General features: G+C 35.9%; 1 protein-coding gene across 1 annotated transcript; it reads right to left on the reverse strand.

Moving 5' to 3' along the window:
* Nucleotides 1–643: 643 nt before the first annotated feature.
* On the reverse strand, nucleotides 644–8,317 carry LOC104100756 (BTB/POZ domain and ankyrin repeat-containing protein NPR1). The gene is made up of 4 exons (XM_009608066.4): nucleotides 6,676–8,317; nucleotides 3,400–4,147; nucleotides 2,076–2,276; nucleotides 644–1,217 (listed from the first exon to the last, which is right to left on the reverse strand). The coding sequence occupies exons 1-4, from the start codon at nucleotides 7,219–7,221 to the stop codon at nucleotides 946–948; spliced, it is 1,767 nt and encodes a 588-aa protein (XP_009606361.1). The 5' UTR covers nucleotides 7,222–8,317; the 3' UTR covers nucleotides 644–945.
* Between the last annotated feature and the right edge of the window lie 7,098 nt (nucleotides 8,318–15,415).

Consider the following 15,415-nt stretch of genomic DNA (forward strand, 5'->3'; position numbering starts at 1 on the left):
CGGGATTCCTCAAGTTTGGGAGACTAGGAATTCTCTCAAAAATGATCATATTCAAGAAGCCATGGATAATATGGATATTCATATTACCCGCCGGATAACCCGTTTTTTATCCACCCCTAGTCCGGACCAAATTGTGCTCATTTTAACTATTTCACGGGTACTTGCATCCTTTTACCATTTACAAGTACTAAGGATTTAAGCTTACAAGATTTAGATGGAGAAGAAACAATTACTTCACTTTTAAGTCTCTACTAGGATACGAACACTGATCTCCTGTCAAAATTCTTTCCATCTTCCTCACCAGTTAGGCCACACCCTTGCTTGCTTTTGTATGTGTTCCTTGTGCTTACTTCCAACAACAAAAACAACAACAACATACCCAGTATTATCTCACACCGTGGGATATGGAAAGGGTAGTATGTACGCAGACCTTACCCCTACCTTGTGAGGATAGAGAGACTGTTTCCAATAGACTCTAGGCTCACGAAAGCATATGCACTATATTAATGAAAATATAGACAAGGGACAGTACCAAAAAGCCATATAAAAGCAGAATAAAAACAACAAGACAGACCTACTAGGCTTCCAATTAATATTAAAATTCTATCTCCATAAAAATAAGAAATAAAATGTTGAAAGGAGCTTCTCAAATAAATTCTGTTCTTTAAAAGCCGTAAGCGAAACAATACAAGTATATGGTACAGGTGTTGTATGTATGTTGACATATCAAATGACGAAAGGAAAGAGTGCTATACAATAATAATAACAACAATAGCCCACTGTAATCCCTCAAGTGGGGTATGAGGAGGGTAGGATGTACGCAGTCTTACCCCTACCCTGAAAGGGCAGAGAGACTGTTTTCGATAGACCTCGACTAAAGAAGAGAAGGAAAGAGTGCTATGTTACAAGAAAATTCTCTTCTTCCTCCTATCCTAATAAGGTTACCTATTTCCTAAAAGGGAGCTTATTGGGCTTATCTACTCCCTTAGATGTAGAGGAACAAGATGAGGAGAGGTGGTTAGTCTTATCAAATTCTTCTTTATCCTCAGTGAATGCTTTACTCAGAATTTCTTGAAGTTCCATATACCTTTGCTTCTTCAGTTGACGCTCTTCTGCTGTATCATTCCCCATGTAAGCTATCTCAGACAAGTCATCCGCATCCATGATCTTATTTAGAACTTCTGAACAACGTGGAAAGAAGCGTTTTCCAAGTTCCACTGCTCGTACAAACACAAGTACACAATGGTTTATTTTCAAAGCTCATGTTCAACACAGAAGACCTTAAAGCACAAATTCAGAAATTGAAATGCTAATACATTTATACAATCAAGCACTCTCGAGGCCCATCTCAAGTGAAATAAAAATAACAATAGCATTCGGTTGCCTTCACAACGGTGCAACAACCCTGATTTTGCCAATTGAGGCCGCTTACTTCGACGTTTTCAATTTCCCATAGAATCTCCGGAGCTTTCCTAGCCACTATAGTTTTCTGTTTATATCTTCTTTGTCTGAAAATAGGTTTGATTTGCTTCATCTATGAGAATTTCTACCAATTCTTCTTTTATTCATCAAAGCTTATCTTAATCTCAACTGCATCTTTTTAAGAAGTACGTCCATACGACAATATTTTGAACGTGAAATTCCTAAAGTCCATTATTTCCCATATGGGAAGAATCTGGCTTCCATCCCTTTCCCAGCGCCCCGTCCCCCCTCATCCCCCCCCCCCCCCAAAAAAAAAAAAACACCCCCACCACACACCAAAAAACAGGCCAAGAAATAAAAATAAGAAGCAGAAAACGAAGGACAACCACTGGGCTCACAATTTATACGCCAAGGGGTCGTTTGATAGAATGGTGGGACATCTCATGGATTAGCTATCACACCTTCTATATGGGATAAGCTAATGGCTATAACCAAACATGAGATAAATACAATCCCAAATTCTATCCCGGTATTATTATCCTTATTCCATGTACCAAACGACCCCTAGCAGTCCACATATCAAGAATTGAAATAAGAGAAACATGAATAACGAGGATACTTTGATGATAAATATAGCTGCAAACATCTTTTACCAGTTCTAGAGAGTGCTCTAAGCCGATTCAAGTGCTCCTCTTTTATCTTGAAAGGAGCCTCGTTCAAATCTACTGTTGTCCTCTGTGCATTAGCCATCTTTTTGCCGATGCTAGCCAGTGGGAACTCAGAAGTGCCATCAACTTGAGCAATGTCCATTGCAACTTTTGCTTCCATTGGAAAAAGGAGTTTAGCCAGGCCAACTGAAAGACAAATCAACTAGCCATCTTCAGTATAATGGGTTTCTTTTCCCTTTTCACCAATATAATAGTTCCTCAACCATAATCAATTTGACCACCTATCATTAAAAGGACAAACCTTGTGACCTTCTTCGGAAAAAGATTAGCTGTCACATTTTAAGTTTACAAACATAAATCCCCCCTCCCCCAAACTTTAAAAATATCCTTGTAATGGACCAAGTGAAACTGATACGTTTTCCTTCCAAACTAATAACATGTGAACCACACATTTAATTTGAAAGTTTGTCTAGCTCTAGACCTTTTATCCCACCACACTTGTCTGGACCAGAATAACCTCCTTCATTTAAATATATGACAACGTCAATAGAAATTTGGAAATGAATTAATTTCAAAAGGATGAAAACAAAAATAACACAAATCTCATTTATTTAACCCTCTTTGTATTTCACTGGTAAGGAAGAGCAAGAAGAAGAAACATAGAATGTACAAATAGAAATAGACAGTGCTAGAATATAAAGTGTTGATGTTAGAATTAAAAGCGTTAAAGTTCTTAATATTGAATATCATTCCTCATTGGACAAATATCACGTCTATTCTTTTTGACTCCTATAAATGTGTGTCTTGCATTTACCATGTCATAAATACATTTTCTCTTATTTCATATTTCTCACATGGAATCAGAATTCATTATAAAATATCATGGATTGCATGCAACAGATGAATATCTACAGGAACAAAAAGCCAGGAGAACCACTTGCTGGAATGGGGTGATAACCAATTCATAGACACTGACCTTGCAATCATGGATTGCATGCAACAGATGAATACCTAAATGGTACTTTAAATTAAGCATATCTGCCAGTTTTCATCCCACCTGTCCTTTGCATGCCATATGAGGTATAGGATAATAGAGAAATATTACATTGTAGCATATCTCATCCTCCATTTGTTCTCTATTAGACAGACCAAAATATCAATTAAAGCTTTCATAGCAAGTAAGGCTGGTGATTAAACATGAAGTTCTAGACATAGGCTCAGACTAAGTGGAAGATCATATACAACGACTGGATCTTAAAAAGTAAGAGTTACTATAAGAGAAGAAGCAAGCAGAGTCATGACATCCTACCTCTATTTTCAAGATATAACAGCTTCATACGCAAATCATCGCCTGCCATAGCAAGAGATACAGAAGCTTCTCCTAGCAGTGGATCTCTTCTTTCTGCTTGCTCCAGAATCTCAATGCATAACCGATCCTTCGAAGCAGACTTTCCTTCCTCCGGAGACTTACTGAAATCCACAAGCCTAGTGAGCCTCTTGGCAATTTGAAGTGCTTTTCTGCCATCGGATGTCAGATCAGAAGGTCTAGCCCCTTTGGTTAAAAGGGACACTATAGTTTTAGGCTCTTTCCTCATAGCTGCAACATGCAGCACCGTGTATCCTCTTGAATTTTGATGATTAACATCAGCAAGTGCAAGATCTAGAAGTTCTGCTGTAGTCTTTGCATCGCAATATGCTACAGCATAATGGAGAGCATATGCATCATCTAGAGTAGTATGCCCCTCTCTTAGCAACATCTGTAGTAATTCAACATCATCAGAATCCAATGCCCTATGTATCCTCTTAACATGTTTATCAGGAAAACCATTGCTTTCAGGCCCTTGTAGACCAAGTTCCGCACGTGAATCGGTAATTTGTTTTACAATATCATGAGGCAAGGCCTTATCAAGGGTTATGATATCAACGTTAGACTTGACAATAATCTCAATGCAGCTTGAAAGCAATCTATCGCATGCTTTACCACAAATGTTTGCAACAGATAAAACCATCATTACATCGTCTGCTGCAGCTTTGTCAAGAATATCCAATAGGTGTCTCTGCAAAGGGAAGGAAATGTGAAATGGAACATTAGAAAAATATATATTATGTCCCAGTACGGTAAGTGGTGTCTGCATGCTAAATTGTACTAGTAACTATGGAATTTCACTAGAAACTTACTTTGAATAACTTATATTGAATGACTGCAAAAGTAAATAAGTGTAGCTAAGTATCTTTCTATCAATATAACTGAGCAAAACAAATGTCCCCAATTTCAAATAAGGAGATTCAGTCTTAGGAGTGTCTTGGCAATGCATGGTTGTTCCTTCTATTAATAAAAATGGAATATCATGTTTATAGTAGTTTTCTCCACTGCTCCAGTTGATGACGAGTACTGTCTCCTTATATGATTCTATTTTATGCCAGTAGTCCTTTTTCTACAAGATGAGGGGGCATTCCCTTCAGCATTGGCTGACTACCAAATATTTGGTAGTCCGTAGGAAAGGCTTTTATCATTTAGATGATCTTCAATTATTCATTCCTGGCTGAAGCAGATGACAGAGAGTAAAATGCAGGAGCAGCCCTACAATCCTGCGTCAGAGTGTTTTTATTTGTTTATTTCTTTATTTTGGGATCACTTCCTTCCTCACAAATTAATTTCAGCATGTCTACCTTTTACTTCTGATTTTGTCACTCACTGCAAGTTACACATCCATTTTTATAAAGTAAAAGAGATCAATATAAACCCTCCCCAACCTGACATTTCACTCAGAAACTGTAAATAGATTATCACAACTTTACTCAGAAAAATAACTATCCTATGATGCAAAAGAAAAGACAGTATAAACAAAGTTGTTACATTCAATCAAGGGCATTAGTAAAATAATTGGCTATCACAAACAGCTGAGTCCAGAAAGCCTGGATACCAAATATATAACAAACTCTGAACTAACTGCACCCTCCCTGCATAGGGCAATGTCTTAGCAGTCCAAGAGGTGATCCTTGCAGTCATTTTATCTATAAAGGGTTGCCACTGCAGTATACTGAGTTTCTTTGTAGACAATGGAACTCCAAGATACTTGAAGGGTAATTCTCCAGCTGTGAATCCTAAATGCTGCAATATATGATGCATGTGCTCTGTAGGAACTCCACCAAAATAGACTTTACTCTTGTTCATGTTAGCTTGCAGTCCAGACACCTGAGTGAATTGTAGGAAGTTCTGTTGTATTGCCTTTACAGATTTGATATCACCTCTAGTAAACAGCAGTAGATCATCAGCAAAGCTAAGGTGACTTATCCCAAGCTTGGCACACCTAGGGTAATATTTGAATTCTCTAACTGACTTAAGGCCATTAAGATTTCTACTCAGGAACTCCATTACTATTACTATACCAAATAAGAAAGGTGACATTGGATAGCTTATCTTAATCTTTTAGCAGCATTAAAGGAAGCCGTTGGCTCCCCGTTAACAATGATGGAGTAGTTGACAGTTTGAATACATTTCATTATCCATGAGGTAAATAATTGAGCGAACTCCATCTCTTCCATGACTTGTCTTATATACGGCAATTCCTCAGAATCGTATGCTTTTTGAAGGTTTATCTTAACCATGCATCGAGGTGAGATGTGTTTTCTAGCATAGGCCATCACTAGTTCATGCGCTAGGATTATATTATCTGCAATTCTTCTCCCTGAAATGAATCCAGCCTGAGCTTCATTGATAACAATGGTGATGACAGCTTGTAGTCGAGATGCCAAGCAACATGCTTTTTCACTTCAAAATAAAAGTGAAGTACGTTGCTTATTTCACTTTTAGCCCGCGCCAGAAATTATTTACATTCGGTAGCCGAAAAAGTATATAAAATTTGTATAGTTTTTATATATAAAAATATATACAAAAAATATTTTAAAATTATATATTTTTCTGCTATTATTTTGAGAGCAGCTATAAAGTGTTATTTTCCCTTTTTAGATCAATACTACTCGCTTGTTCTAATTTATTTGGCATTGTTTGACTAGATGCAGAGTTTAAAAAGGAAAAAAAAACTTTTGAAACTTGTCATCTAAAACAAGCCTTATACACTTGTGTGGTTATAAATCTATCTCATTAAGGATAAAGTAGATGTTGGTTTTTTAGAAGATGGGGCAGCAAGAATATTAAAAATATTGATTGAAAACATTTCTCAATAATTTTATTAAGCATAACAAGGCTTTAAATTAATTTCTTTTATTAAACATATTTGTTTATTTCTTTATTTTGGGATCACTTCCTTCCTCACAAATTAATTTCAGCATGTCTACCTTTTACTTCTGATTTTGTCACTCACTGCAAGTTACACATCCATTTTTATAAAGTAAAAGAGATCAATATAAACCCTCCCCAACCTGACATTTCACTCAGAAACTGTAAATAGATTATCACAACTTTACTCAGAAAAATAACTATCCTATGATGCAAAAGAAAAGACAGTATAAACAAAGTTGTTACATTCAATCAAGGGCATTAGTAATATAATTGGCTAACTTGCAAAGTTTCAATTTTTATCAACGAGAAGAACAATAGCAGCAAAAGACTTCACACTTTTACCTGAAACTTGTCGACCAATTCAGATATCTGAAAGGTAAAAGATGTGTACAAAACCTCAACAAGGAACGCTACAGCTGGCCTACACGCCACATGAGAGCACTCATTGTCCACACAAACACAAACATCCTTAGGTGAAGGCCTAACTTTTCCACTATACAAATAAGCCAACACACTCACTACAGCGTCATAGCTCACTTCATACTCTTTCATAACTTCCTTTAATTCCACCTTACTACTATTCTTCTCCTTTTTCCCGCAGAACAAATTCTTAAAGAACGGACTCCTCGCCGACAAAATGCACCGGTGCACCGGAATTTCCTTACCGGCGCCGGGAACCACAAGCTTAGCGTCGGCGAAGTAGTCAAACTCCGGCAAAGACGCATCGAAGATAGATTCCAGTGTTTCCGAGAGGCGTTTCAGTGAAGTGATCTCTGCCGGCGAAGTCTCCGGCGAGAAAAATTCAGTCATGCCGCCGCCGATGCAGCATATACTACTGTTTCCGCTGATTTCATTCGAATCAGAAAACGCAGTCCTACTATTATCCATTACAGAAAGCCGCCTTACATAAGTTCTGTCTTAGAAATTGAGCTATATATAAGTACAGACTAAGAAAAGAATATTCTAGAAATTCAAAAGGGCTAGGGAAGGTGGAGGAGGGAAAGAGATAGAGAAGAAGGAAAAAGAAGAGGAGAAAGACATGGAAATGGAGGTAGTAAAAGAGAAGAAGAAGAGAGAAAGATTGCCATTTTGGGATTCTTTCAAGTAAAAATGGAAAGTCTTCTTCGTTCTGTAATTTCAGCGATAGTTAGAAAGTCAAAAGAAAGAGGAAGAAGGAATCTAAAGAGGTGGAGTTAGAAATTGAAATTTAATCCAATCGAGACAATTTTAGGCATTTTCTTTCCTTTTCTTTTTCCTTTTTTCTTTGTTGTGTGTGAAATAGAATTACCATTAAGGATTTAAATGAATCCCTTTCAATAGAAAATTATTATTTTTATTTTTTCAACACAAAATTGTTAAGTACTATGTAGAGTTGTATGCTGGTATTGAACATTTTCTTATTAGCAAAAAAATATATATTTAAAATATTAATTATTGAATCCTAGATATCAAAAAATTATTTTCTCTGAATCTCTTTAATGAAATATTATTTCCGAGTTGAATGTGTTTAATCTTGACGAAAGTGTTACTTGATGCATGTACTAATTGAAGATAATATAAGAAATTATTCAATATGTAATTAGTAGTAAATAGATATATCACTCTCTCTATTTCAATCTAACACGATTTTTTATTAGCACGTAAATAATTTAATTTTAAAATTTTTATTTTAGATTTAATAAGATATTTTTATACTGACACAATATTATATATATTTATTTAAAATAATATATTCTTAAGTATTTCCTTTGTCTTAAATTCGTGAAAATTAAGTTATATCACATACATTGGACGTGCCTAATAAGTTAATCAAAGTGCATAGAGCCGAATTTCATCATTTCTTGAGTTAAAGTTTGAAAATAGAAAATATTTCATTCCTCAGTGATTTTATCGGACATTGAGTCCGAATTTGAGCCATCAAAATTTGGAAAATCAATATTTAAAGAAAAGAAAAGCCACAAATTAATGAACAAGAAACAAAAAAAAAAAAAAAGAGAGAGAGAAAGGAAAGGGGTGGCCGCTGGCGTGGGGCGGAGGTGACGACTGAAGCTGAGGTGAGAAATAGTAGAAAAGAGAATATATGGGTCCCACTCTCCTAAGCTCCTCAATTGTACGTGTTTTCAGCCTGGGTTTGCTTACGTCCTTCCAATCACCACCGTCTGTCTTTATCTTCTTCCCATCATATGCCATTATTTAATTTAAAGACCCTAATTTAAATTAAACTTCTTCTATATCATTTTTTCCGGTATTCGATGCTCAATATAAGATCCGATTAATTAGAAAGCTACTTTCTTTTTTATAGTATTGGCCTCGTTTAGAATATCAGTTTAGTCACTGTGAACACATATTTTTTTTATCATATTTAACTCTTTTCATCACTTTTTAATATTTAAATATCTTTTAAGTTTAATCTTGATATTTTAGCTTTATTTCACTTTTATAGGTTTTATTTAAGAAAATTAAAAATCACAAAAAAAAATTATATATTCTTGATTTTAAAATATTTAGCTAGTATTTTTATTTTTACACTCTTAAAAGAAAAGAAAAAATATTAATTAAAACAAGATCCAATGAGTCATTTTCATGTGGCAAGATTCTTCCTTATCTTTTGTAACAAACTCACATGCATATACACACTCTTTTTTCTTGGCCACTGATTAATCTCTATACCTACACCTATATATCTTCCAATTAAAAGAGGAGAACGAAAATCTGGGGGAAACGAGAGAAAAAGAGGAACAAATAGAGAGTCAAAAACAGAGAACGGGAGCAATTAAAATTCCTTACGCCGCCTTCTTCTTCCTAAAATACCCAATACCCCAATTTTCCTCTATTAACGTCGCGGCAGTAGCCACCAAAGAAAATGGACAAACGTTCCTTTCAATGGGGGTTTTCTCTTCTTCCTTTCCTTAAAGCTCCATAGCAGCTTGTAGACTTTTCTTCTCCACCATGTAAACTAGCCAACAAAATTACCATTTTACAATCCTAAAAATCCTACTATTAAAAAAAGCTCCCACCCTCATTTTTCTAGTGGGCAGCTACCCCTTTTTCTCCATCTTTTGCCGCCGGCCAGCCACTAGCAGCCATAGCTGGTGCCTCCCTCTCTTCTTTCTTCATCCCCTGCTCCTTCTGTGTCATCTTTGAATGCCCGCCATCCCTCATCACACCCCTCGTTCTCTCACACTTGAGAGACAGCAGCCGCCCAAGCCCCTTTCCCCATTTCTCCCTCCAGTTCTCGCGCTCTCTATGGTTGCCGCCGCCGGAGATGATGACCAGTGACGACCATGATTGTTGTTGCTGCACCTAGCTGGTGCTTCTTTCCCTTCTTCCCTCTCTACTGTCTTTGTATCGTCGGAGTCGCACCATCGACGTTGAACGAAGAGAAAATCGGCGATATTCATCGAAACAGGTTAGTTTCAACTCAAAAAAAAATAAAGCTGAAATCTGTTTCTGCCGGGTAGTATAAAAATTGGGTTTGAGGTCGTATTCTAAGGTTTCCAGACAAATTCGCAATTCAGTCGAGTTTGTGTGCAAGTTTTCTGGCGTTGATTTCTGTCTTTGCTCGCGTCAAATAGCCAATGCTGTAAAGTTTTTGCCGAAGGATCATTTTAATGGGGAAAGCTTTTTGAAGGTCTACTACTTGACCTCATCTATTGTTTATTTGTTTGTGCTGTATGAAAACTCATTTTTTTTCCTATCTTAAACTCTTATTCTTTATTTTTGTAAAATGATTTTGCTAGACTGTTATGGAGTTTTAGAATAACTATGACAGTAACCAAAATATATTAAGTGAATTAATTTATTCATCGTTCCAAATCATGGTATCTTTATTGGATTGTAAAATCATAATTTGGATCCTACTGTTTAGTTATTCTTTATCTCACTCGATTTGTCTTTACTTAAAGCTTAATTATTTTGGATTATTGGAGTTTGAGAATGATGAATCATGTGGACTTTGGTAAGTTAACGGGTCTGTAGGAATCGATACAATTTGGGGCTTTGGATCACACCTATCCAAACTATCGTGATTATGTATATGTTCGCGTGACATAATTACGGTTTTCAAAATTAAGACCAAAGTATGCGTTCGCGCAACTTTGGGTGAAACAATCTTAATAATAATAATTAATTATGTACACGTTCGCGTGACACGAGTGCGATTTAAAAAATGAATATTCGTAGAAAATGCTTTAGGCGCGACTTAATCTATCATCGTGATTGTGTACACATTCGCGTGACATAATTTCGATTTTCAAGATAAATCAAGGTACGCGTTCGTGTGACTTTGGCCAAGCTTTCTCAATAATAACAAAGTGTTATTAATTGTGTACACGTACGCGTGACATAATTCTTGACGCGCCAAACAAAAAGAGTACACGTAAGCGTGACTCGTTTCAAGATAATTCCATAATTACGAATAATCAAGCAATTAAAATCGCTAAAAGGTAAAATGCACATAGGTTCTAAAATGAGTAACTACACAATTTAATTAAGCTAGATATGATTAAAATTGACCGTGCTAAAACCACGGAATGCGGGAGTGCCTAACACCTTTTTTACGGGTTAACAGAATTCCTTACCCAGTCTTCTGGTTTCGCAAACTAAAAATAGAGTTAAATTTCCTCGATTTGGGATTTAAAATAAACTGGTAACTTGGGACACCATAAATTATCCCAAGTGGCGACTCTGAAATTAAATAATTGATCCCATTTCGATTAATGTCACTTTAATTGGAAAAACTCCCTATCTCCTTCGGAAAAGAGGAGGTGTGATAGCTCTGGCGACTCTGCTGAGGATCGAACCCAGAATCTCTGGTTCAGGGTTCAGAATTCAATCTTGTTAATGTGATCTATACTTGGCTTTATTGTTTATTGATATTACTGTGTTTGTGGGTCTAATGTGCTAATTGCTGCTCATTTACCACTTTGATATTATTTGAACTGTATTAAACTGTCTTCTTACGCTTCCCTTCTAAGTCTTCTAAAAATATGGTGCACACGTGTGGCCCACTTTTTTGTTAGAGGTCGTACCAAATAGAACGAGGCTAGATCAGCAACTAGGCCGGGTAGACTTTCATGCTCTCGGTACATTGCCTCCACCTCGGCTCGAGATATCCGCTTGGGTAAGCCATGTCTAGAACACACCCCCGGGTTTAAACTTAGAATAACATAGTCTCATGTCGGATCCCTAGTAGGAACGTTTGTTTGCATCACGTGCATTTGACTTTGGGGACTCAACATAGGGGTTCGGTCCGTCTAGGACAGGTATACCCAAATTAAAAGACCATCCTGATGTATCTTACATTCTACTTGCGCATTTATTTGTTTCGGCTTTCATGTTGACTCGCTTCTAGAATAGGGAAAGAAAATTTAAAAAAAAATAAAAGTGAGTGGTAAGTATTTGAAAAATGCTGAAACTCTGCCGAAATATTGAAAAATAAAAGAGAAAGAAAATAAGACAATCTTTTCAAAAAATTATTTTTCCCCTGTTCCATCAAAACTTACAGAACTACGCGGGTTTGATTCTCACCGGATGTGAGATACGTAGGCAAACTTCATCGGTTCCGGTCCACAATTTTTAAAAAATCCAAAAATATTTTTCTTTACTTCCTTCTTTAGAAAGTCTTTCTTTTAGACCCCAATTTTTTTTAAAAAAATACAAAAATATTTTCTTTTTAATTTATTCTCAAAATTCAAAAATATTTTCATTCTTCTTTCGAAAAATGAAGAGAAAATTCAAGATTCAATAATATTTCCATTTTTCTTTAGAAGTATTTCTTTCGTAAATTCAAAATAAAAGTCCAAAAATCCAAAAATATTTTCTTTCTTCTTTAGAAGTTTTTCTTTCGAAATTCCAGGAAAAAAAAAGTCAAAATTCAAAAAAAAATATTTTCTTTATTCTTTAGAAGTCTTTCTTTTAAAAAATTCTTTAAAAAAAAAATAAACTAATCGGAATCCAAAAATATTTTCTTTTTTTTATAAGTCTTTCTTTCGGAAATTAAAAAAAATTAAAATCCAAAAAAAAAGAGTTACTTTATTTCCTTTATTCCTCATCTTTCCGAACTACGCAAGATCTGATTCATGTTCCCACATGATACGTAGGCAACCCACATCAGGTTCGATCGAATGATTTTGAAAAAAAGAAAAGAAAAAAAGAGTGACAAAAGAAAATAAAAAGAGAAAAAAAGAAGAAGAAAAGAGAGTGTTTATTCTAACATGTTTTGTTGTTTTAAAATAAAAGCTAATGGCGAGTCCAGGATCCCTCAGAAATAAAAGCATCTTCTCAATCGAAGGAACAAGAACCATTATTGTTGATCCAACTAAGGTCACGAAAAGGCAAGTTGACAAATTGGTGGTAAAAAGGGAGGCAAATGTTATTTGACTTTACCAAGTTTAAGCAATAGGACATGTGCTGCTCGGGATGGTTTGATGATAGGGAGACATGAAAATGCTTTCAAGTCCTTTGGGAAATTAGTTGCTATGAAATCTCTCATATCGTTAGTACTGAAATCTCACAGCCAATATTAGCAACAGTTTGATCAAAAAGTTAAAATTTGAGTGTTGAATTAAAAGTAATAAAAAGGACTGAATGTCGTAGATGTGCTGATGTGCAAATTTGTGGCTAAGATGTCGCTTAGCAACTGGAAAGTCACTCCTGTTTTAGACAGGGAGGAGTCTTGGTAGCTTGTTTTGTCATCTTTTCTGTTATCTAGGTTATCTAGGGTTGTAACCGAGATTTCAGTTTATTTGTCTTATTGTCAAATCCTTTCGTCCTTTATTTAATGAAATACAGTTTGTCCATTTGTGTCATTCTATGCTTAATTCTTTCGCCGCTAGTTTTAGTGACATGACATGCATGCGAAATTTTTGGCCAGGTCTTAGAAAATTGATTTAAGCTTGAATTGGATAACTGAGAAAAAGACACATTTGAGGATGAAAAAGAGTTGAAATACCTTGAAAATTAAGCCCGAGTAAAATTCAAGTGAAACTAGAATAGTTATACCCGTGGAGTTTAAGGATCTTTACCTTCAAAATCACTGTGAAGATTAGATTTGAGAATGTTGAATCATTTGAAGTTCGGTGGAAAGTTTGACATTTAATGGATGGAAAGTGTCTTTCGACCACGGCACACCATGAAGGCAGACATATTCATCAGTGCTGTAGTTGTGAAGAGATAATATGTTTGGCGTTCTCGAGGCTTGGAGGCCCTTTTTCTGCTATCCAAACACTTGATATCCTTCGCTACCCCTTTTGAGTCTGTGTTATTTTCTTTGACCACCCTCTTTTGGAATCAAGTTAAGAGTTAAAAGTCAAAAAAAATGAAATAAAAAAAAGTCAATGCCCCAAGAGTACAAACTGGGGCAACTCTTAGAAAGTTCAAGTGAAAAAGAAAAAAGAAAAAACAATCAAAGTCCATGCCCCCAGAAAATAAAGTTGGGGCAATTTGTTTTGAAAACAAAAAGGAAGAAAAGAAAAAAGAAAGAAAAAATGAAAAAAAAGAGAAAAAGGAAAGAAAAAGAAAAAGAAAAAGAAAGAAAGATGAAAAAAAAAAAACAATAGTCAGGTCAGATGTATGAACTACGTTTGACCTGATTCCTTTAAAAAAGGATACGTAGGCAGCTTTACATGTTTCGGTCCAACTAAATAAGAAGAAGAAAAAGGAAAAAAAGATTCAAAAAATCCCCAGTATCTAAAACTGGGACAAAGATTTTATTTTATTTTTGAAAGAGTCGATTCCAAGAGTTATAAGTCTACAACCCCCTTATTTTGAGTCTATTTTGAGCCTTCATATCGTCCCTTCTTTCCAACCCTATCCAAAACCTTCCAAATAAAGACCTCCTCATCAGCCTTCAAGAATGCCAAGGGACACATGCAATGAGCAACAGTTGTCACACGACATAGAACACTGTCAAGTTGCTCACAAAATAAAGCAAAATAAAAGGAAAGAAAATGAAAAAGAAAAAAAATGAGAAACTCTTACTAGTGAAAACCCTCACGGACACTTTAAGGCTACAGTAAGTAGAGATAAATAAATAAGAGAGACTTGTTGATGAAAAGCCCTAGGGGCACCACTTATTGAAAGTGAGTCATGAAGCTGATGCAAAGAATTAACACAAACAAGCCCGACTTCAAAGCCCGAAGGAATAACGAAAGGAATGATTAGATCAGTTTGATAGATCATGCTGGTGACTCCAAAGTGCATATCATTATCATTAAGGCTAGTTATTGAAAATAAAACTCTTCCTTTTGTTCTTCCCGACATGGGCATTTCTTGTTAATATTATTTCTTTGCATCATTGTGTCCTTCACTCTGAGTCAGTCCTTGTCAAAACAAGCAAGAAAAGATTTCAAAATATGCGACCAGCTTTTCAGTTGCACAAAGTAAATTTGTCCAGCACACCCTGTTGTTACAGTCAACGTACCTTGAGGATTCATGCAAAGGGTCCCCACCAAAAGACTCTTGTCAGACTACTTGGTTAAAGCAAGCAAATATAACCTCAGGGATTCAATGTAGTATTGAACAATGACTATGAAGTGTGCACCTTATGCAAAAGGCACTTACCAGTTGTGATTCTCTCTGACAGACAAATTGCTCCAAAAGCAAAAGTCATTCAAGATATTAGAAAAAGTTATCCAAGAAAAGAAATCTCCTTTTTGAGATATGGGTGATTGAGCCACAAAACACAAATGGTACTGGGACCGAAACAATCAGAGTTGATACAAAAAGTAAAGGCCCCATGTAAGCAACAACAAAGTCTCCCAGTAATGCGACTAACTACCAATGCAGTCGGTCTTCCAAAGGCTGGATGATCCTAAAGCCAAGCTGCCAAAGACATCAAGGCCACAAACCGACCACCACTTTTAAAACTGACAAAATTTTCTTTGTTTGAAACAGGAACAAAACAGTGCAAGAAAAATGGTTAGTCAATAACAAGCAAGGTCTTCCAAGCTAAAATCAAAGTTGTCATGGCAAGTGTAGGAGCAATCATCCTCGAGGTGTCGTGCCCAAATTTTGTCAGCACATAGGCTGTTTGAGAAGGTTTTTACCTCCTAGGCATTTGTCCTCTTTGAGAAGAACCGTA

The sequence above is a fragment of the Nicotiana tomentosiformis genome, chromosome 7, assembly GCF_000390325.3.
Source record: "Nicotiana tomentosiformis chromosome 7, ASM39032v3, whole genome shotgun sequence".
NCBI classification, from domain to species: Eukaryota; Viridiplantae; Streptophyta; class Magnoliopsida; order Solanales; family Solanaceae; genus Nicotiana; species Nicotiana tomentosiformis.

Coding starts and splice junctions, on each gene's coding strand:
- LOC104100756 (XM_009608066.4), bottom strand. CDS start 7,221: ATGGATAATAGTAGGACTGCGTTTTCTGATTCGAATGAAATCAGCGGA. Junction 4,148..6,675: donor AATTGGTCGACAAGTTTCAG/GTAAAAGTGTGA, acceptor TTCCCTTTGCAG/AGACACCTATTGGATATTCT. Junction 2,277..3,399: donor GTTATATCTTGAAAATAGAG/GTAGGATGTCAT, acceptor TTTGTCTTTCAG/TTGGCCTGGCTAAACTCCTT.